The 23,536-nt window shown below is 34.4% G+C and overlaps 1 protein-coding gene across 4 annotated transcripts in view; it reads right to left on the bottom strand.

The window, feature by feature from the left end:
• Positions 1-23,536, bottom strand: part of fat3a (FAT atypical cadherin 3a) — a 547,007-nt gene that overhangs the window by 146,778 nt on the left and 376,693 nt on the right. For 3 of the 4 annotated variants that reach the window (XM_028800422.2, XM_051927169.1, XM_051927170.1), the window contains exons 5-6: positions 11,873-12,187; positions 10,508-10,718 (exon numbers count right to left, since the gene is read on the bottom strand). In XM_028800422.2, the coding sequence (XP_028656255.1) occupies positions 10,508-10,718; positions 11,873-12,187 (526 nt within the window). Of the gene's footprint in view, positions 1-7,460; positions 7,530-10,507; positions 10,719-11,872; positions 12,188-23,536 lie in introns of all 4 variants that reach the window. The other variant, XM_051927172.1, reaches the window with a different exon arrangement.

Here is a 23,536-nt window from a genome sequence, read left to right as displayed (position 1 = left end):
TCTGCTTTAGGTTGTTGTAGAGTAGGCCTTTGGATGCATGGATGTTTTGACTTGAAATAAATGAGGTTATAATTGAATCTAATTTCTTAAGGAACAATTTTTTAATGTATATGGGGATGATCTGAAATAGAAATAGAAGCTTGGGAAGGATGTTCATTTTGACAGTATTGATTCTTCCTGCTAATGTGAGATAGAGGGTAGACCATCTGTTCACATCTTGTTTAATTTTTTCCATGCAGACAGCAATACAGGCTACCAGTACCTTCAATGTAACATTTATGTAAAAAACTTACATTTACTGAATAACTTCGGGTCAGTTTAGAGTTGCTAATAACTTTACCTTGTCTATGACTGTAAACTGGAGGAGTAGGAGGAGGTTGGGAGCATACACTGATACAGCACCTTGCTGCAACCACCACATATTTCAGACTAAACAGTAAATTCCCAAAGAACAGAGGCAAAATTGTTAAATGGGGTGTATTCCCTGTAACACTGGAATGGAGCAAATACTGGGGATCAGAAGATACCTCATGTGGTTATGTCCCATGTGGTTATGTCTTTTTTTATTATTAAGGTTATCTAATGTATAATATTTGTCAGCAAAATAGCAGGTCTTCCTGGGCAGTTATAACTCGATGACCACTTTGCAGTACAAAGTATAATGGATATTCAAATTTCAGTTATAACTCATAACCAATGGACATGCAAGAAACAAGTTCAAAATTCTGTTTAAAAAAATTAAGATAAAGATACAATTAATTTTGATTGCTCTCTTTCTATTTCCACACAAAATGCATACATAAAACAATTTCTATATAAGTGGTAATTTAAGCAGCTCTTTAAAGATTGACTTTGAAAGGTGCTATATAAACTAAAGTTTAACCAATTGACCTAACCAACCAATAACTAAGAATGAGAAGGAGTGACTTAGAAGCCATGGTTGACTTTATTCTGCCAATTTTTTCATTATTGTTCAATTACTATTTTTTGGCATGAAGCATAAAAGCAGAAATTGAATTCAGCAGAAGGTGCCAGGTTTTTGAAAAAGGACCAGCTTTTATAATAAACGAAGTTCATCCACTTCCCTAAAGATAACACATTAGGCAGCCTGTCTTTTTTCTTTTCATTCATTTCTGAAATGGAGACCACTCACCAGGATTTATAGCAGAAATCTTAGGGTAAAGAGCTAAATGCACAAAGTAATACTAGTTCAAGCTGTGAGACCACTTGTTTGGAAAATTGCACTGTAAAATCTGCCTTAATTAAATGCCGGTACCATTTCACAACATAAATTGATTTAAATAAGTAAATTACCTGGCCTTTTCTGACTCAAAGCATTTAGCTGAAATGGTGAAATAATGTGACTATTATTTGAATGGAGCCTAACTATCACAGTCCTTTATTTTTTTAATTAAAAGTATGGAAAATGGCTCTGTACTTAAAAGGTTGTTTCAGATTTTCGATAGAAGTGACAATCTGACAACAAAAATCTAGGTTTGTTTTATTATCCAAATTTCCTGTTTTATTGAAACATTTCATTTCAAAGTAAAGCTCTATAAACCCAATCCCTGCATTTGCTGTTTTTATCGTGGCAAATGAACTTCAAGTCAGTTAAGTCATTAAAAATTATCAGTAGCAAAGACTGGGACCATGAGCAGGAGATCATCTATCTTTGAATTTTCTTTTGGTTAACACCAACTAGACTTGCATGGAAAAGAACTGCTGCACATACAACAGAGACACATGCTTGAAACTGAACATTTCCAACCAAATTTCATTGAATTTCTTACATCAGGCTGCATGTTCTTTGGACCTATAAAGTGGTACAGTACATGTTTGGCTTTTTATTTTAATAGTAATTGTGTAGATTGCTTAAGAAGCACAATGCAGTAACCGTAATCAAGTGGCTAATGTATCATAATGCACAATAACAAAAATACACTACTTGACAAAAAAGAGATTTTTATTTTCTTTGAAAACTAAAAGGTTTTCTTGAATATTACATAACAGATAAATTAAGTGGAGAGTTAACAATTTCACTTCATTAATATCTGATTATAAAATTAGCCATGTTTTCCATCTTTAATCAGGTCTGTTTAATCTAGAATGGAGAGTGGACACAAATATTAACTGAAACAAAAACAGCAACATCCAAGTATCGAAATTTACACAACAAACGGTGAAGTCAGATGGGGAGAGTCTTTCTGATAAATACTAGATTCTAGTGTCAATAGTTTGCATCTTATTAGTTGGTCCAAAAGGACAGCATGGAGATGCTTTGGATAGTGAGCTTGAGTTTAAATTACAGATCTGCTCACTATCTGTGTGAAATGCACATGTCTTTAGAACATTGGGACATCTGTGTGTGGTGTGTAAGTCTCCTCAAACATGAAAAGGCAATGAACACTTGGATCATTAATCAAGCTACTGTTACGCCAATGTGTGAGTGTAGCTGTGTTTCTCTTCTGATGGGAAGGCATCACATCTTGGTCCACTGTGGTTCTGGCCTTAGCTCCAATGTTGCTCAGAGTCATATAGAAATGTGTTCAAAAAATTTATTGATGGGTGGTTGGAACTAAGAGCATGTGTTTAAAGATTACACCTTTATAATGATTTGACTCTTGGGACATATGGGATAAAGTTACAAATAACACTTGTATTATTACAAATTAAATCCACCTCTCTACACATAACAAACAGATAAACATCTGTATTACTTAGTAATTGCAAGAATTTATGTAAAGCGTTTTGATTATTGCTGATGTATTTGATGATGCTGATTATTACTGATGTATTTCCAAAGATAATTAACACAATTCTTGAGAAACAGGACACCTTGTTTTGCTGTTTTGTGGACTGTTATCTCTTGTTTTACTAATGATGTACAATGATGGAATAAGTAACAGAGTTCAAAAGTTTAACATGGTCTTTACAACATGTGTTTTTTGAATGACAAAGACCCTAGACTTCGAGTGTAGACCCTACCATGTTCACACTGGATTGACTCATATAGTACCTGCATTAGACACTAAATGGAACCTTAAGGAGTATCAGTTATATCTATTACTCCATTTACATGATGATTATTATTTGTTTCTCTGTCTCATTTTTAAATAAGTAGGCCATAGTGCACTTTTTCTTTACTAAAAGCCAGAATAATGATATGATATTCTCACAAAATAAAACGTTTAAAAATCACGAAATGGCTAAAACAGAGAATCTTTCATTATGTTTTTTTACGTTGGTCTTATTTTAGTCAGTACAGTAGTAGTTGTTTTTTGTTTTTATTTTTTCCTATGTCATGGATCTCAAAATCAGTTCCTGGAGAGCCGTGGTGTCTGTAGGTTTTCATTCCAGCCACTTTCTTAATTTGTAGAAAATTACTGCTGCTAATAGAACATACTTGGCACTTCCAAGGCATATAAATAAACAACATAACTTGTATCATTAACAGCAAGTGTTGGCTTCTGATTATAAAATTGGTTCCAGTGAAAACCTGAAACCATTGCAGCCATCCAAGAACTGAGTTTAAAACCCCTGCATTGGAGTTTGGCGTTGCACTCATTCTAACATATCAGACATTTTTATGTGTAACCGTCATTACATTGAATATGATATGGTATACCATGCTTGTCAGAAACATTTAGAGAAACCAAGCTGTTAATGTGAATATCTAACTAAGAAATGTGTAATTCTGCAAAATCTCCAGTTTACTCTCATAACGTTCTGTAAACAGGCACACTTGAACTTGCCTTTTACACAAAAGACCACTGGAAAGTATTTTATTTTATACTCTTTATTTAGTGTGCTTATTAAGCTCTTCTTTAAGTAAACAGAATATAATACAATTAGGCAACTGTTGGTTAACATTAAGTCTTTAGTTAAGTCTCTAGGCATCTATTTATTCCCATGGCAAAAAGTAATCAGGGAGAAAATGGAGGTCTGTGAACAATATGATGACTGAAACAGGGACAAATAGGCCAAGGACTCATGTAGGCTTATTTGTTAAGGACTAAAGCAGAAAAAATGATGTAAGATAATAAGATGGTAAAACACTTGCGAACAGGCAACCTTAACATGCAAGCTTGGGCCCAAGAATTTGTTTCACAGATTTGTACATTGAGAGCAGCATGCGAAAATGTCTGGTATGGCAATCATTTGTGGAAGGCTACCCTGCTTGTTGCCTGGCCACTCTGTATGATACGTTCTTCTCCTACAGACAGAATTAACCTCTGCTTGAGATGTAGTAACATAGCTTGTATTCCAGATGCAGAAGCAACTGCAATACTTATATGAAACCCAAGTCTGATATTGTGTAAATTTCACACAGGTGGAGACTTTGCCTGGGACTATGGGCTTGGTCCCTAGCTATGAGGTGGCGTTAATAAGCACTGAATTTCCCACACTATCATTAAATTACTTGAAATATGAACTCATCAGCTCATTTTAAAGTTTCTGCTGGTTATTTTTAAACAATTTTCATTTTTAGCTTGGTTTTGCAAGAGTATATATTAGTGCTGTTAATATCAGCTAGGCAGCAAGACACACTCAAGGAAGTAACAGATTTCATAAGTTTTCTATCCTAAATTTACTTTCTTTTATTAATATTGCATTACATAGTGTCCAAAAATTCTAAAGTAAGTTACTAGACTTCTAGCGTTACATATTGAGCTGACTAATTGATTGACTTTAAAAAATTGTGGAGAAATTAAGCAAGATGCTGTGGTTTTCTGAAGCTTGCAATTCCAAGACTTAATTATAAAGCTCGGCATTAAAGTCAAATTAGGAAGAATGATTGGCCCTGACTGCAAGCAAGGAAAGCTCAGTCTCTTTTACCACTTTATCAAGAAGGGGAAAAAAACATTTACAGGGAATGTTAACAAAAATGATTACATTTTATATACAAATACAGTATATATATATATATATATATATATATATATATATATATATATATATGAATTATTTCAGTACAATATCATGAACAAATGTGTAACTGATGAGCAATACATCTGCAAGCTATTCAGTATAATGCAAAGTAATTTATTACCTAGGATTAGTACCTAATTACCAAGGCTAAATGAGCAACTTTAGTTTCATTCAACACAGAGAGTAAAGCAAATCGTCCCAAGATAAAAAATCTCCTTCGGTAGCCACTCAAAGAAATCTCAGTCTCTTTGGGCATATTAAAAAAGTTTGAAATTCTTACTAAATTTCTGAATAAAAATAAATGAAAACTAGTATACCGACTAATACAGCATTAATGAAGAATCTGCAACCTCGGGAATTTGTTCATTATATTGTTTACAATATTTTCATGTAGAATTTGGCACTCAGATGGCCAACAGAGTTTAATGTGTTTACTCAAGGAGACATATAATATCATTAATAACTCATTCAAAAGTTATCATTTACCATACAGGTTTAATGTGATTCTATCACAGCAATAATGTTATATTATGCAAAACAAGCTGCATCTGTCGCAAGGATACTATGCTGGAGGCACAAAAATGACTTCAATCAAGACACACACTTGAATGAAACTTTGATCAGTTCAGATCAGGCATCGGTATCATACATGAAAGCAGCCTGTTTACACCAAAAGCTGATCTGTGTCAAATATGTGGAGAAATTAGAATACGGTCACATGAGAGTGGTAGAGTAAACGTGGTCTAGCTGTTACAGTACAATATCACAACACCAAAAAAACTGAAAATAAACCTATTTCCTGAAAATAAAGACTAAACTCACCCAGATAGAAATTATTTGAGCCAATGGGTGAATGGCTAAACTAAATGAACACCAGTCCAAGGTAAACATTATATTACATTCAGGTCACTGAACTAATTGGAATATAGTTGGTATTACTAAAAAACTAAGCTGAAACACTTATTGTGGTCACTGGTACATCTTCCTATATATATCAAACTGGATGTTCTTTTGATTCTTCATATAGATGCCTTTCTAACGATGTCACATTACACAATTTCTAGTCGTGGGGCATGTCAGATTTGCCAACTGAAGTCACAGTCACCAGACCATGTCAGTATAAAAGATTGAAATTCACTCTCCATATCTCCTTTACCAAATTAGTGCCTTTGCAGTATAGCTGCACTCTCCCCTTTTTGTGACAACCATGTGCCATCTGATAGAGCTGGTGCTATATGATAGATTAACAGTTTAGCCACAGTCTCAGCTCTTTTTTACCATTCTTTTTTAGTACATAAAACACAACAAATCAAATAGATATGCCTTTGTTCTCTTTGCAAGGTTAAAAGCTAGTGTGTTCCTTATTTTTCATTGCTACATTATATGCATTGTACTTCTGGATGGGCAATCATTGGTTGTCAGCTCTCATGCACACAGAGCCTGTCCCTATGAGTAAAGACTAAATCAAACCAGTTGCTGGGTACGTCACATTAGACGATCAGGCTCACAGGAAGAGCATGCCGCCGACTGCCTCTGACTCACTGAAATCATGTAAATAAAGGCTACAACCAAAAATCACTGGAAAACTTGCGCAATGTGACATAGCCATAAGGGAAATGCATTACAGCTTTGTTATTGGAACAGTTTACCAAACCAGCTTGGCAACAAAGACTGTTAATAGGATAAAAGTTGTGACCTTCATTATTACATTTTCACCAGGCTAAATCTACAGGTCTGTGAAGAATTTACAGTTTCAGATTGTCACTCACAGTCTACTGACCTGGAAAGTAGAAGAAACAGACTCCCCAAAATAGACACAAAGAGAGAAGACCAAATTAAGTCAAGATGATTAGAGACAATGACATAAGTTGTCAACTAAGTGCGATCTCAAGCTTTGTGTGCTGCTCACAAAAAATAAATAGAAGCCCAACTGTTCTACCAACACTTTAGCCGTGTTATCTTTTGTAGATGTTTTTCAGACCAATTAAGTTGTATTTTAGTCACTGCGACATTACACTGACCCAAACTGAAAATAACCTCGGGCAGGACACTGAGAATGAATTCTGTAATTGGGACTTGTCAATGAAATGATAGTTTGGCAACTGGAGAAAAGCTTGAACAACAGAGTAAAATATTTTCATCACTGGAAAAATTTACAAGATAAAAAAGTTAATTGAAAGACAAGACAGAAGCATTTGGAAGGTGTTTTTTCTTCACTGGGAAGATACAGTATAATAGACCAGTTTAAAATGAATGTTGTCAATAGGTTTAGAAGGACAAACACATGAGAATGTAGCTCATAATTACCTGAACCATGCTAAATTATTTAATAAAATTGCAGATGCTAAAAATAACATGTTCTTTCTTACTGCATGAAGACACAGTAACAAAAACTGAATACATTATGTGTAGATTCATATTTGCATTTGCAAACAAAAACACATAACATTTAAAAAATCCTTCAAAAATCATACCACAACAAAGAGAAAAAAAACAAAACAAGCAAAGTAGTATTTTTTAAGCAGAGATACCTTCAGTTGAACAATTCTGGCCACAAGATGTCTGAAGAATATAGAACATCTCTCGAGCATGTTTGCCACCTTAAAGGGGAAAGGGGGAATTTGAAAAAAAGGAGGGAGGAAGAGGAAAGACAGAGAGATAAAGTTTGAGCGAAGAGCCACAGCAAAGAAAGCCATGTGTTAGAAAAGTGTGAAACATTAAAAGTAACAGGTAAAGAATTCTACAAGATACTGCAACTGGAGAAAGGCAAAGACAGACAGAGAATTTAATGAGAGCCAATACAAAATGCACTGGTGGATATGGATGTTAATCCACTAGTATAACATACTGATTGTATTCCTGCTCAAGGGATGCTGAGTCCTGTAAAGTTTCTTTTATATGTGAACCATGTCTAATGATCCACCTAAAGAATGAAATTCTCCAGAAGTGATAGTCCATTGGCACTAGCATAGCATGCAACTGACAAAAGCAAGCAGAAGAAAACCTTCACAATGGCCTCAACTGCATACCCCTCATTTCCATACTGCAAAAGAATAAAATCTAAACAAGTTAAGTTTTTATATCAAGCCATTAAATCATTTTTTTCCTATTGTGAGATTTAATTAATTTGTATTTAAAATTATTTAGCTCATTTTAAAATATCTTGTCCAGTTAATGTTACTAACCTCAGTGGCAGATTCTTTTGCTAAATGAAAGCAAAACAACTAACTAAAAAAATATTTATTCTGAAATACAAATATCTCAATAAGTCAATAATTCTCATAATAAGGTAAAAATAAATATAATGCCTTGATAAAAACACTTTTCATTTGCTTATTATTTTTTATGCAGTGTGATGTCAAAATGAAGTAGTAATAATTTTGGGAAAAAGGATGTCTTTTGAAAATTCATTGATGCTTATGTTATTCTATGTATTTTGTATTTATCATTCTAGTAAAACAGCTACCATAAAAGCATGTCTGATACCTTTATATATGAAGTATATACCTTTTGATCTATTAACCACAACAACTGTGATTTACATTTTTGAGGTGTTGCTATCTATTAATTTATTTTAAAACTATATCTGCACACCTCAAAGATTAAAAAACAAAAAGAGAGAAATTAACCAGCCTTAAAAGGCAATGAGGACCTGAACCACAAAACAGTAAACATTCTCTTTGTTGGGAATTCGTTAAAATATCTGATTGGTTTGATTGCATGCAAATTTTTGATAGAGTAGAATCCTAGAATCCACATCAGGCTGAAAAATATGATACAGTGTTTGGACAAAAATGAATATGTAGCTTTGTGGAATCATCATATATTATCCTAAGGGCTACCCTGAGTTCTATGGAATAAGGTGGTCCAGTAGACAAGCTGCAGTTACATACAAGAGTGTGTATTATTGCCTAAAGAACACTGGAAAAAGACTTTATTCCTGGAATGACTTGAAAATGCCGGAGAAAACCTACACTGGAATACAACAACAATGGAAAAACTTTTAATTCATCTAACTGTAACACTAAGGAAATACAAAATGAAAACTGACTAATGGAGAACACCCAAATTTAATTTTAATGAAATGGTTTACCAGTGGGCACCTACATTTTAATAGAGGAAGGTGGCTTTATGTCAAATTTCAGACATGAATAAGGAATTCATCGCTAAATACTGGGACTTAGTAAGGCAAAATATTTCATTGAAGAAGCTTAGTTACAGGTAGAATGAAATATTTTTGTGTCTTACTAAAAACTCCTGTTTACATTTCATATCTTCCATAATGTATTTTTAAACCTCAAAGATTAAAATGAATATCATTGCTGGATTCTACTGTTGCACTGCATTTTCCAGCTTATAAAATCCATTAGCATTCAATGGAAAAGGAGTGCAAATGTAAATTTGAAAAGTTTGTAACACTGCAATGGGTAACAATTTCATAAGCAAAATCAGTTAACATTATTAACAAACACCACATTGGAAAACCCATCTACAATAGAAACCAGTAAGCCTGTGTGAACACAGAAAAAACAAAACACACACACACAGTGCAGGAAGAAAGCGAAAATGCACAAATAATGTATTAAAACAAGAAATGCAACATATTGGATAAATTAAAGTATACTGGTGCCCCAAAAAATTAACAAAAAAAGCTAGTTATCAAGCTCAATATTCTAAAAAAGTGTAGATAACTTTGAAAAATCTGAAACATTGCTGTTATGTTTTAACAGGTTATAAAAATGTTTTTAAACATTCCATTTTTATTAATAAAATGAACTGTTATTTTTATTTTACAAATTGCTATTTTTTTTTATAATAAGAGTTTTTACAAAGCCGTATATTAAATAGATCCAGGATCTCCATTGACTCTAATGTAATCTTAATTTCTGTAAATAAAAATGTAATAGTAAATGAAATCATCTTTTTTGTGCACAATAATAAATCTACTTCTCTTTTATAATACTACAACTACTACCACTAATACTACTAGTAATAATAGTGAAAAAGTGATTTATGTTTACTTGTTATTTGCTTTAACTGATTGTCATTGAGAACTGACAATAACAATAAGAATTCAAAATACTGTAAAATTATGAATCAAGAAGATACTACATGAATGGAATATACAATACAATCGCTGGAAATTGTGGCTACTGTTAACAAAGAACATGTTCATATTACAAAAAGTTAATGATACATAGTATTAAAAGAGTCTACTTTGAAAGGAATTGTGAGAAATGGCTGATCTCATGGAATTTAAACTGATAAGACCTAACTAGTTAAAAAGAAATAAAAGAGAAAATATAACACAGAAATATGAACACTTGTTAAGCTGTCATTGCACATCTTTTAATATTCATTGCTTAGCAAGTGGACCACTCGACTGAAGATAAAACAAAGCGTATGAATGTTAAGTATCAACTACTGTTCTAAGGCTTGCTGTTCATTTTCATAATCAAATTTCAATATGAAAATAGCTCTCTGAGGGGATGCATGAATGATTTCTCATTTGCAGAGTTTGCTGAAGTACAGTGAAGCAGAAAGGTGCAAATGTTCCATGAATTTCTTGCCGACTTACCTACAATATCGAACCAGAGTGGCGTAACTGCCTGCTGCACGGAGACCACACCCACAATCTCTGTCACCTTGTCAGTCTCCATGACAGTGAAATTGTAGAAGGGTTCGTCAAAGTTGAGTGACACAGGAGATGGATCAGGCTTTTTAATCCATTCAATGTGCAGACGAGCTGTTGAAGACTTTTGAGGTCGACCATTGTCTACAGCTTTTATCTGAGTGTCCAGGAAGGAAACATAGATGTAGAAAATTTTGTTAGAGCAAAAAGTCAACCAAGGTTCATAAGTTTAATAAAAAGAAAACATACAGTAAAGATAGTAATGAAAATATGAAACATATGGTAATCACTTTTAGGCTGCTTTTTGTAAATCTTAATGATGGCCAAGGGTTTAGCTCAATAACTAATTAATAGAGGCATTTCCTATACAGCAATGGAAACTGTATGTATGTCTGTTACATTGTGCCAATAAAGAAAGGCAATGGTGACTTGTAACTAAGCTAATGAACTTTAAGCTAGAAGGCTGCTGGTCTAGTTTTAAAGACCGAGATGTTTATCCCTGAGCAAATTATTGCCTCTCTATGCTCTAATGATAACAAAATATATAAAGAAATTGTATTCTAGCTCTGTGGTAATATTCACATAATCTGCATGCTAACTATTAGTTAATGAGCTACATTTGATGAACTGATTGTGTCTTCTTCCTTGTAAACTTTGCAATTTTCTTAAAATCAAACACAGACTTTGAAAAACAAAGATAAATGTCACAGTCCCATCTTGCACTTAATCCATTATTACAATAAAGACAATAGTTAAAAATGCCTGATTAGTATTGATTTCAGTCAGTTGAAGTAAAACATGCCACAGCACAATACTATAAATGGTTGCCATTAAAGCGATAGAAAAATATCTTAGATATGATGACAAATTGAAATAAGAAAGATTTAAGCAAAGTATAAAATATTAGCAACATAGACACAATGAATATGTGTGAGGTTATTACATAATGTGCTAAAATCAATTACATTTTGGGTTTGCTTATATTCAGTATAGGCTGAAGGATGTCATAGCTTGGAGCCACTAATAACAAATGTAATGCAGAAGTATAAAATGTTTGAAAAAGATACAGCCTGGATGACATCTTATAAATTTTGAAATGATGCTTGTCAGTAGCAAATCAAAAACAAATAAAAAGGCCAGTCTGCCTCAGCCTAACAGCCTGGTAGATAACAAATAATTGTGGACTTTTGGTAATACGAGTGTGCATTTGGTACATATGAAAATACAATTAATGTAAATAGGGTCCTTAAATAGCACAGATCTACTATATAAATTCAATATGGAATGTCTGACACTTCACTTGACTCTTACCGTGAGAATATCATAACTGCCAGCTGTGAATTGCTTCCTGGAGGACACTACGGCGGTTTTAGGATCAATAAAAAATTTCCCATCATCATTGCCATCCACTATGCTATATGAAATTTCAGCATTGGTTCCCTCATCCTTGTCGTAAGCAAACACTCTGTATATGGGATCTCCTCTTTTACGACGGTCACGCTCTGGAAGTTTAATCTGATAAACTTTTTCAGCAAACTGAGGCTTGTTATCATTTTCATCTTGGACATGGACTACCACCCAGACGGTGGACTGCCGAGGAGAGGGACCTCCATCCATGACAGTCACCTGATTTTTCCAAAAACAGAGAAGAGAGAAAGAGAGAAGATGTTTGTTATTCATTGTATTTTTTCTTTTTCGCTTAACAATTACACATAGAAAGAGCATTTCAGTGCATCTCCTGACAACTGTAACATCTTGTCATATTTTTACTGGGGGTTTAAGGCTCATTTTTCTTTTATTTCGTGGATTTTGACAGCTAATTAATTTGAACATGTCACATTTCTCAGTGGCAACAAAGATGTTCATCCAGGAGATACTATACTGATAAATCAAGGTGACATTAATGCATCACAAAAACTACAGATAGTGATGCACCAAGTCATTCATGAACTAAGCAGCTGGTTTTTCTTCTGCTTGCTCTGTAATCACACACAGCTTGGTCACTATGGGACAGAGAAATTCTTTTATAATTAGGATTAATTTTTCACAACGAACAGTAAGAAATAAAATATACAACAGAAAACTAATATATAACAATCAAATATATACGGAAAATATTAAATCCATGCACAATAACATGGATAACAATAACATGCACAATACATTTTTTTAGACGGTGTTCAAAAATGTGTATGAAATATGCAGGTTCATTCTTGGACAGATCTCCAACAGAATCCAGATAATGAGGCATATTTCACAGCAAACAGGATAACTTTGTGGATTTAAAAGCAGTTTTTGGAAAATGGGATGCATAGACACACATTCTTCTCACTCCATCTGCAGGTCAAAAGTTTAATAGTATTTTCTACAATGTGTTGATTGATTAATCAGAATATTTTTATATGGAATTTATTAACTGGTGCTACCACAAGTCTGCATTAGAATAAGTGAAGTTTGTATAAAATGTCTAGTTAAGCTTGTAATTGCTACAATAGCAAAATGACACAATGTATATGTGTCTAAGTTCTTTTAACTTAACCCATTTATTTAAATGCTCAGTTTACATTTTTTTCACCATGAAATACATGTAATCTGTATATGCCAGATGAATTGCTGAATTTGTAAAAACTGGATGAAAAACCCTGTTTGATACTGGTAACATTTTATCTTGATTTTGCTAAATTTAAAACCAAACGAAAGGTGTATCGAGTCAATATTGCAAACAAGAGGGGGACTTGGCACATTTTAGCTTTTAAGATTCAAACTCTCAAACAAAAAAACACATTTTGAATTATCAAATGTAAAACAACTGTGCAAAACACAAAACTAGTTAAAAGTATGAAGTAGGTGTGTAAATAGAATTTTTAAATTAAAATGCAAATTACATGATTTGGGTGATAAAGAATGTGTCATCACCACGTAAGTGTTGTCACTAGCAATTTTGCACAATCAGAAAAAACATTTTAAGTTTCCAAGCTAAATAGAAACATTCATTTTTACTCTCTAGTAACTGCATTCTAAACGGAGATATAACTTTAGTGTAGTTATTTCAGTCCTTAAGAAACAAACGCTGGAAATATTTTGAAACAACTGTGTGCAAAATTTTTAAAAAAGATGAAACAAAAAATACTAATTGACAATCATACAGTAAATTAATATGACCTACTGTGAAACATGTCAGAAGCTGATTCATTTACCTCACCACTGAGATGAAAACAAAAACCACCAAGTTGAAGATGACCAAAAGTCTAGCAGAAATACTATGTAGTATCCTCTAGCTTGGTTTACAAAGGAATGACCACAACTGAAATACTTGTTATGGGCACACTGAAATGGCAAGAAATTATTGTGAGCACTAAAAAATACAAAGAAATGATAGCAAGAAAAAGAAATGGTTATGTAAAGAAAGGGTCAGAACTGTGAGATGAAAAGTAAACTGGGACTACCCTGAACAAAAGGACAAGATGATACTTGAGAGTAAAAACGATATGCCGCTGTTCCACGGCTCTGGAATGCCCTACCAGAGAGCCTAAGAACACAGCAGATTGTGGGCTGTTTTAAAAAAACAGCTAAAGACTTTTCTATTTAGGAAAGCATATTAACAAGAATGCTATAATTATTGTTGTTTTATCTCTGTTTTTATCTTGCCTTGCCTTTGTTTAATCTTTTTATGTTGCAAGTTGAGATTTACTGCTAATGTAAAGTGCCCTATAAGTAAAATGCATTATTATTATTATTATAGCAGAAGTTAAAAACAAAAATAAAATCATACCACTAGGAACTTATTAGGAAAATATTTAAGTGACGCTACAGTTCTTTTATCCACTGAGGATAATTTGTAGTGGAAATGCTGCCATATGTATAGAGTAACATCCACTATGTCATCAGCATAACTATCGAGTTAATATGATCTTCAGCAACAGAACCACGTTAACAAAAATCAACTTTTAAAATTCAAAGCAAAATGTGAAAATAACATCAGAAATATATTCATTGTGTTTCCAAACCACAGAATATGCATAAAAATATGTATAAAAAGTTGTCTTATAGTACTCATATATTGTGATTTACAACAGAAAATAAATCTACCGTATTTTTTGCACCATAAGACGCACCTGACCATTAGACGCACCTAGGTTTAGAGGAGGAAAACAAGAAAAAAAATATTCTGAACCAAATGGTGTACTAATATGTTTAATAAAATACAGCAGAATAATATTTCAGCCATGTAAATTCAACAGCGGTATTAAGAAACATCATCACTGTCATTAACAAATAAGGAGAGACTTTAAGGTTCAAGCACTCTTCTAGTTTTATGGAAACCCCAAGAACTCCTCATCGCTAGTGTCAGAATTTATGAAGCTCAGTTGCTCACAATCACTTTGCAGGAGGTCGTACCTATCATCACGCGGCATAACCTGTCCAAAGCCAATAGGGGACAAAGCACGTTTGGACCAATGCTCCCTGAAGTTATATTGCCAGTCTAGTCCCATCTATATTTGTAATGCCACAATGCCCTTCATCTTGTGTTTTGTTGTGGGTTTCCAGTTTTGAAAAATGAGAATGTGGTGCAAGGACAGCCCTCGATTCAAAAAATTGCTCTGCATACCTGTTTGTCTTGTCTGACAGTAGCTGAAAGGCAGCTTCAGAAAAGAACAGACTGAAGTAGTCCAGCGGCTGGTAATCTGTCGAGTCCAACAGCAAGCCATACTGTCTTGTGAAGTCCGGTAGCCAGTTTGGCTCCCACGGATCAATGTCTAGGTATTCCTCCCACACGAACCTTGCCATAGGTGCATCGGCTGCACGAATATGCTCAGCTGGTGTCCCGATCAGCTGATGCCAGCTCCTCACTCTCTTGTTAGATCTCCTGATCACTCTCAACAAAATCAGATTCTGAAAAATCAGAGTCCGACTCAGTGATAATGCGCAAAACATCGTCTGCCGAGTATTTTGTTTTCTGCACTCGCTTCGCTCCCTCGTGAGATGTCGATGCCATCTTGCCTTTGTTTACATTTGTTTACATTTCGCAACTCACGCACACGAAAGGATTAGATGCCGAGTCAATGAGTCTAACATTCCTCCAAGCACAGAGGGAATGCCTGTAACGTAACAGTGAGTGTTGTCGCCCTCTACCCCTGGAGGTCGACTTTTGTCAGGTAATACACATCATGGTCTGTGATGCAATATTCGCTCCATAAGACGCACAGACATTTCCAACCTTCTTTTGGGGAAAAAAAAGTACGTCTTATGGTGCGAAAAATACGGTATTTTACATTCAATGTCAGTATGCAATATGTATCCAAACACTTTGAGCCATCTCCTTCACACTAACCAGTTAATTCAAGCAAGTTGCAGGGTATTAATCTTTTAAAAATAATGATGATTTTATTTATTTGTTTTGAAAGTTGCAATTTTATCTTAATTATTCACACTTGAAATATGAGAAATATTTCATTTGGTTGAAGAGCCTCTCACAGTGCTTAAACCATGCACCTGATTTCCTTTGCATTCATAGACTATGCTCTCTTTAATGTAAACATTCGTAACCCATTACAGGGAAAGTGGAGTATGAGAACATTATAACTATGCATGTTAATGTCACAGGGGATAGACAAACCAAGAATAGTAAAGAAGTAGTAAAAAACCAGAACACACTTGTTATCATTCGAAGTAGTCTGCTCTGTGCAACTTATAATCCTAAGAACAAATCTAGCTCTGCTGCTTTTGTTTTCACAATAGATACTAATAAGAAGGTTAAGATATCTTAGTTTTGTTTTAAACAGGAATATTTTGTAAAAATGTATAAAACATAAATTAGTCCAAAATCCAAACATGTGTTACCAGTTCCTGCTAGTGTTATTCACCTTCAAATATCTTATTGGAAGAATACCTATTGTGCGGCAGATAGGTAAGGTATTTTAAGATCACAAAGGGTTGTGACATAAGCATATATAGTCCTGAAGGAGGTTGTGAGTAAATGTTATGCATGGGAAAGTTCAAATTGTTCTGCTTCTTGCTATTTTGCTGTAGTCAATTGTCCATGTATCCATTTTATGGCTGATTTATTCTAATTCAGGGTCATTTGGGAGACCCTTCTTTGATTTTGCAGCTATCCACTGCATAGTAATCAGACACAAATACCCTAATTCATTTAACATATAATCTATAGTTAAGCTAAGCATGTACTTCAGAGAAGAACTGGCATCCCAGTAGGATAAAACAGCAACATGGATGCAGGTAGAATGTTCAAATTCCAGAATGGATTCAAAACTAGTCTCCTGGAGTTATGAGACAGTCACACTAACCGCTGCATCACAATGCCACCCTGAGCACAATCATATGCATCTGTAATTAAAAAGATGAATGCATTTCTAAGATGAATTGCTTCTAAATTCTTTGCAATTCTTTGCATATCTCCCAATACTACACACACTACTAGCAGGATCTGCCATGAACTTTTCGAAACGGTATTATTATAATACTTTCAGTCATGATATGATCATCTGATAATTTTCTTATGTTGCAGATCCAGTAAAATTTACATTTCAAGTGAAGGTCAGAACAGAGGTCAGACAAGGCCCACAACACATTGTGTAAACAATGCTGCTGACTGTGACAAGAAATTACAGCAAACCAAATTCTAGTAATCATCTGCAAACCACATAAACAAAATAGCTCATAGTGCTGGCTTTTACTCTTTTTCTCTATTTAACTACTCAGCCTAAACATGGACTAAGCATTTTGTATCAGAATCTACACAGCAATGTTAATATAAGATAGATAGATAGATAGATAGATAGATAGATAGATAGATAGACAGACAGACAGACAGACAGACAGACAGACAGACAGACAGACAGACAGACAGACAGACAGACAGACAGACAGACAGATAGATAGATAAGATATTCTGTGCTGTTTAACAGAAAGGTCAGCAAATGAGAAAAAAAAGTCAGTAGCTCCATGTGGCTAATGACTTTGAGAGCAAGGTGCATGCAATCACATGTTTTAGAAGTGCTTCCCTAATGAAATGGCAACATGTTGCCTAAGACAGGTTTTAACTTGTTGAAACAGTTGGCTTGTCAGCACGTTGCTGCTGAGAAACAAAATAAGATTTACACTGACATTTGAAAAGAGTAATTTTGAATCTGTAAATGCTAGAAGCCTTTTTCTGACAAAAATTGCACACTCACACACACACACACACATAAATATACATGTTTTCTTTCAGCATGTTGATTGTATAACACTTTAAGTCTTATTCAGATCATTATCTGTCTACTTCCATTTTACTACATATTATGAGGGGACATTCATGTAAAAAGATTGGGTCATAAAGATATAAATTGGTTCAGATATACAGTAATCCCTCCTCCATCGCGGGGGTTGCGTTCCAGAGCCACCCACGAAATAAGAAAATCCGCGAAGTAGAAACCATATGTTTATATGGTTATTTTTATATTGTCATGCTTGGGTCACAGATTTGAGCAGAAACACAGGAGGTTGTACAGAGACAGGAATGTTATTCAAATACTGCAAACAAACATTTGTCTCTTTTTCAAAAGTTTAAACTGTGCTCCATGACAAGACAGAGATGACAGTTCTGTCTCACAATTAAAAGAATGCAAACATATCTTCCTCTTCAAAGGAGTGCGTGTCAGGAGCACAGAATGTCACATAGATAGAGAAAACAATCTCTAGCAAACAAATCAATAGGGCTGTTTGGCTTTTAAGTATGCGAAGCACCGCGGCACAAAGCTGTTGAAGGCGGCAGCTCACACCCCCTCCGTCAGGAGCAGGGGGAGAGAGAGAGAGAGATAGAGAGAGACAGAGTTTGTTTTTCAGTCAAAAATCAATACGTGCCCTTCGAGCTTTTAAGTATGCGAAGCACCGTGCAGCATGTCGTTTCAGGAAGCAGCTGCACAAAAGATAGCAACGTGAAGATAATCTTTCAGCATTTTTAGACGAGCGTCCGTATCGTCTAGGTGTGCGAACAGCCCCCCTGCTCAATCCCCATACGACAGGATCAGAGAAAGTCAGCGCAAGAGAGACAGAGAAAAGTAAGCAATCTAGCTTCTCAGCCATCTGCCAATAGCGTCCCTTGTATGAAATCAACTGGGCAAACCAACTGAGGAAGCATGTACCAGAAATTAAAAGACCCATTGTCCGCAGAAATCCGCGAACCAGCAAAAAATCCGCGATATATATTTAAATATGCTTACATATAAAATCCGCGATGGAGTGAAGCCGCGAAAGGCGAAGCGCGATATAGCGAGGGATCACTGTATATATATATATATATATATATATATATATATATATATATATATATATATATATATATACTAGCAAAATACCCGCGCTTCACAGCGGAGAAGTAGTGTGTTAAAGAGGTTATGAAAAAAAAAGGAAACATTTTAAAAATAACGTAACATGATTATCAATGTAATTGTGTTGTCATTGTTATAAGTGTTGCTGTCTTTTATATATATATAGCAAAATACCCGTGCTTCGCAGCGGAGAAGTAGTGTATTAAAGAGGTTATGTAACCATATATATACATAAACATATATACATATATATACATATCTACATATACACATCCACATATACATATATACATATATATACATTATATATATATATATATATACATATACATATACATATATATATATACATATACATATATATATATACATATACATATATATATATATACATATACATATATATATATATATATATATATATATATATATAGATATAAATATAGACATACATATATACATACATACATTCACAACCATATATATAGAGCAAAATACCCGCGCTTCGCAGCGGCGAAGTACTGCTTTAAAATTTTATATAATAAACTGAGGGAAATTATACCAATAATTATTTGTTAAGGATCTCTTTGTATACCATGTTGTCAGTTCGCCCCTCCGGTTGTAATATTACCAAGTTGTGCGCTGAGCTTACTCTTGAGCATGCAACGTATACTTGGCCATGTGAAAAGCAAATCAAGAACAGCAAGACCGCGCCAGCTGCGGAGCTCAGCTCGGAGCGAAATGAAGTGAATGAAATGAGGTGAACGGGAGGGGAGATGATCACGTGACTCCAACACCTGCCTTAACTCTCCATCCCTCCACAAACACACAAACACAGTCTCTCGGATCCCAACTCTCCTTTATATATATAGATAAATAGCAAAATACCCGCGCTTCGCAGTGGAGAAGTAGTGTGTTAAAGAGGTTATGAAAGAAAAAAAAGGAAACATTTTAAAAATAACGTAACATGATTGTCAATGTAATTGTGTTGTCATTGTTATGAGTGTTGCTGTCTTTTATATATATAATATGCACACACACACACATAAACATATATATACATATACATATATATATACATATCTACATATACACATATCTACATATACATACGTATATACACATCCACATAAACATATATATATACATATACAAATTTACATATCTACATATATATATATATATATATATATATATATATATATATAGACATAGATATATACATACATACATTCACATATACAGTGGAACCTCTAGATACGAGTTTAATTCGTTCCAGCACTGAGCTTGTATAGCGAATTTCTCGTATCTAGAACAAACTTCCCCATTGAAAATAATGGAAATCCAGTTAATCCGTTCTGCACCCCAAATATATTAACATAAAAATCAATTTTCCTAACAAATAACACTGATAAATTATATATACTGTAGTCTACCTTTAATAAATAACACTGGTAAATAATATAACTGATTATTAAAAGAATCAAAACAGGTGTCCAAAGTGCAGTAGAGCATTCAATAAATCTTTAAATAAATAATCCTTAAAACAGTTGTGAAGTGGAGGTTTAAAATACACAAGAATAACAATCCTTTAACACGAGGTTAAAACGTCAAAAGGATGCCGTCTTTAAAAAACAGATGACAATCGCCGGTGCTTCTTCTCTGTTAGCGTCTCACCTGCGGGCTCTGCAACAGGCGAGACACTCTTAATGCAGCTGACCTTCTCTACACCGTCCTGCTTCAGCTGTTTGGCTCGCCTGTTCAGCTACACGCGAGCCTGCACTCGCCTGCCTGCCTGCCTTCTCTCTCTCTCTCTCTTTCTTTTCTTTTACTTTTTCTCCCCCTTAACCGGCTCGCGCTTCTCTATATATGCGGGGAGGACATGGCAGCTGCAGCCCATCAGCCACAGGAACAATCATGGATGTGGGCAGTTTCCCACCTGTGCACTTAAGTGAGAAACGCAGACACCGCAGATCGCGGCTCGCAACTGCTACCACGCCCCCTTGCTAAGCCGCGAGCTATACCCACAGCCTGGCTCGTGGCTCGTTACGCGAACCAATGCTCGTATTTAGAGCTGAATTTTTCGCTCATACTTTCCTCGTATTTTGAATTTCTCGTATACAGAGGTGCTCGTATCTCGAGGTTCCACTATATATATATATATATACTGTATATATATATATATATATATATATACTGTATATATATATATATATATATATATATATATATATATATATATATATATATATATATATACTGTATATATACATATCTACTTATTGGCTCCTGTATTTAGGATATGGCAGGTTGGATAATGGATGGATGGACATTTGTATGCATAGCCCCATTTGCCCGTTTTCGTTTTTTTTCTTTCTTCAGTAATATTTCAGTAAACCCGGAGCTTGTCAGTTCAAATCCTGGTACTGACACCACTGTGTGACCCTGAGGAAGTCACTTCACCTGCCTGTGCTGCAAAAAACAAAAGTAATGTAACAAATTGTACCTCAGATGTTGTAAGTTGGTGGAATAAAGGCATAAGTAAAATAGATAAATATGTATTATACACATAGGAACTATTCATTTACTTTCAGTTAAGTCATCTGCAGCAAACTTTTATAAATGAGGGTTTCTGATTTTTAGATAGTGCAAACTGTTTCTTCTTCATTGACGTTTTCTCTTGGAGAGCTTTTTTCATTTCATTGAAAATGAAAGCAGCAGCTGCCAAAATATGTAGCTTTCTTATTAATTTTTCAACATTGTGTAAAATAAATGTATAAAGTAACATAAAAGGTTTAAATACTGGTTATTCTTTTACACTAAAATATTACTACAGAGATACAAAAAAAGTAAAATGGATATGTTCTTTTTCTTTAAGGAGATTAAATATTACTGAAGAAAGAAAAAAAAAATTAAACAGCCAAATGGGGCTATGCATACGAACTTAAAAGGTTTAAATAAAACAGAAATATATATTTTATTTTTACTTGGTTAACTTGTGGAGGGTGTATCCTGTAGCAAAGCCCTAACTTTTTTCGTGAAAGCCCGTTTCAGTCAATAAGTCTTATGTGTGTGTTTATGTATGTGTGTATATATATGTAGATGTGTATATGTAGAAATGTATATATATGTATATGTATATAAATGTTTATGTGTGTGTGTATATTAAAGACAGCAACACTTATAACAATGACAACATAATTACATTGACAATCATGTTACGTTATTTTTAAAATGTTTCCTTTTTTTTTCATAACCTCTTTAACACACTACTTCTCCGCTGCGAAGCGCGGGTATTTTGCTAGTATATTATATATATATATATATATATATATATATATATATATACATACATATACATACATATACACACATACATGCAGTTTCAATAACATAGAAATCAATATAAACATTAACATCATTATCATATGAGAATATGAAGTAATATATAAGAAGCACATTTCATATAAATATAAATTATTAAACAGTAAAATCTTCTTCTGTAATTTGCTACCGTGGCAATTTGTGTGTCTGTCCAGGATTTTAAATCACCTGTAGCTCGCAAACCGTTTCACCTATACACTTGAAATGTGGTACACATATAGTACGTCACGTCTACTATCCGCTTTATGGGTGATGATTGTATTACTCTTTTTATGTTTATTTTATTTTATTGTAGAATCAACTCCTATCAGCACACACCAGGGCGGCCGTGGGCGGATGCGTATGGTGTATTCACTCCATGTTATCGTGCATTGCGCTGTCACTGGTATTTTGATAAAAGAATTTGAACAACATATAAGAAGCGTATAAATTATTAAACAGTAAAACATTAACATTTAAGAAGTAAAGTTAGATTAAGTACTACTGCAGTGCCTTCGGGTATACCTCATTTTTTCTTTGCCCATTACATGCTTAAATGTATACATTTTTTGGTGTACCTACCCGAGAACACGCGACATATAACTGAGCGTGGGAGAAGCATGGATTTTAAACACGCGTTGAGTTCATCTGCTGGTCTCCCTCGTGGAATAACTGGTAATGTTTGACTAAAATCTACAGCGAGTAAAATGACATTACCTCCTATTTTTTTTTTTACGATCTCTGAGATCTTGCTTTTTTCGGTTCAAGGCTTCATAAGCTCTTTTATGTTGTATGGTGTACTTATCCCAAACCATCATCTTTGAATGTTGCAAGATTTTCGCCTTGTATGTAGATCGGGGTAATTACATTCATTGCATTCCTAGTCTGAATCACAATCTGATTGTATGGGTGGTTACCTGGCACTGTAGGGTTGCCACCCGTCCTTTAAAATACAGAATCGTGCCGCATTTGAGAATGAAATTGCGCGTCCCGTTTTGAATCAATACTGGACGGGATTTGTCCCGTATTTTTTTTATCATTTTTTTTAAAGCAGCGTCTCATGCAAATCATCCCACACGCATTTTATGAAGATGCCTCCTTTCCTACTTTTGATTGGGTAATACTTGATGTCATCGTTAGTTTGATTGGTCTTTTTAACTGTCCAGTGAGGAGGGCGTGTCTTTTAAGTAGAGTCTGCAAAGTGTTGGCACTGAGATGTGGCGTCAGCGCCAGAGTTGAAGCCCCTAACGTTGCGGTGAGCAAGTCAGCTAACATCCGCCAT

The sequence above is a fragment of the Erpetoichthys calabaricus genome, chromosome 4, assembly GCF_900747795.2.
Source record: "Erpetoichthys calabaricus chromosome 4, fErpCal1.3, whole genome shotgun sequence".
Classification (NCBI taxonomy): Eukaryota; Metazoa; Chordata; class Cladistia; order Polypteriformes; family Polypteridae; genus Erpetoichthys; species Erpetoichthys calabaricus.
This window is presented reverse-complemented; position numbering and strand designations above follow the sequence as displayed.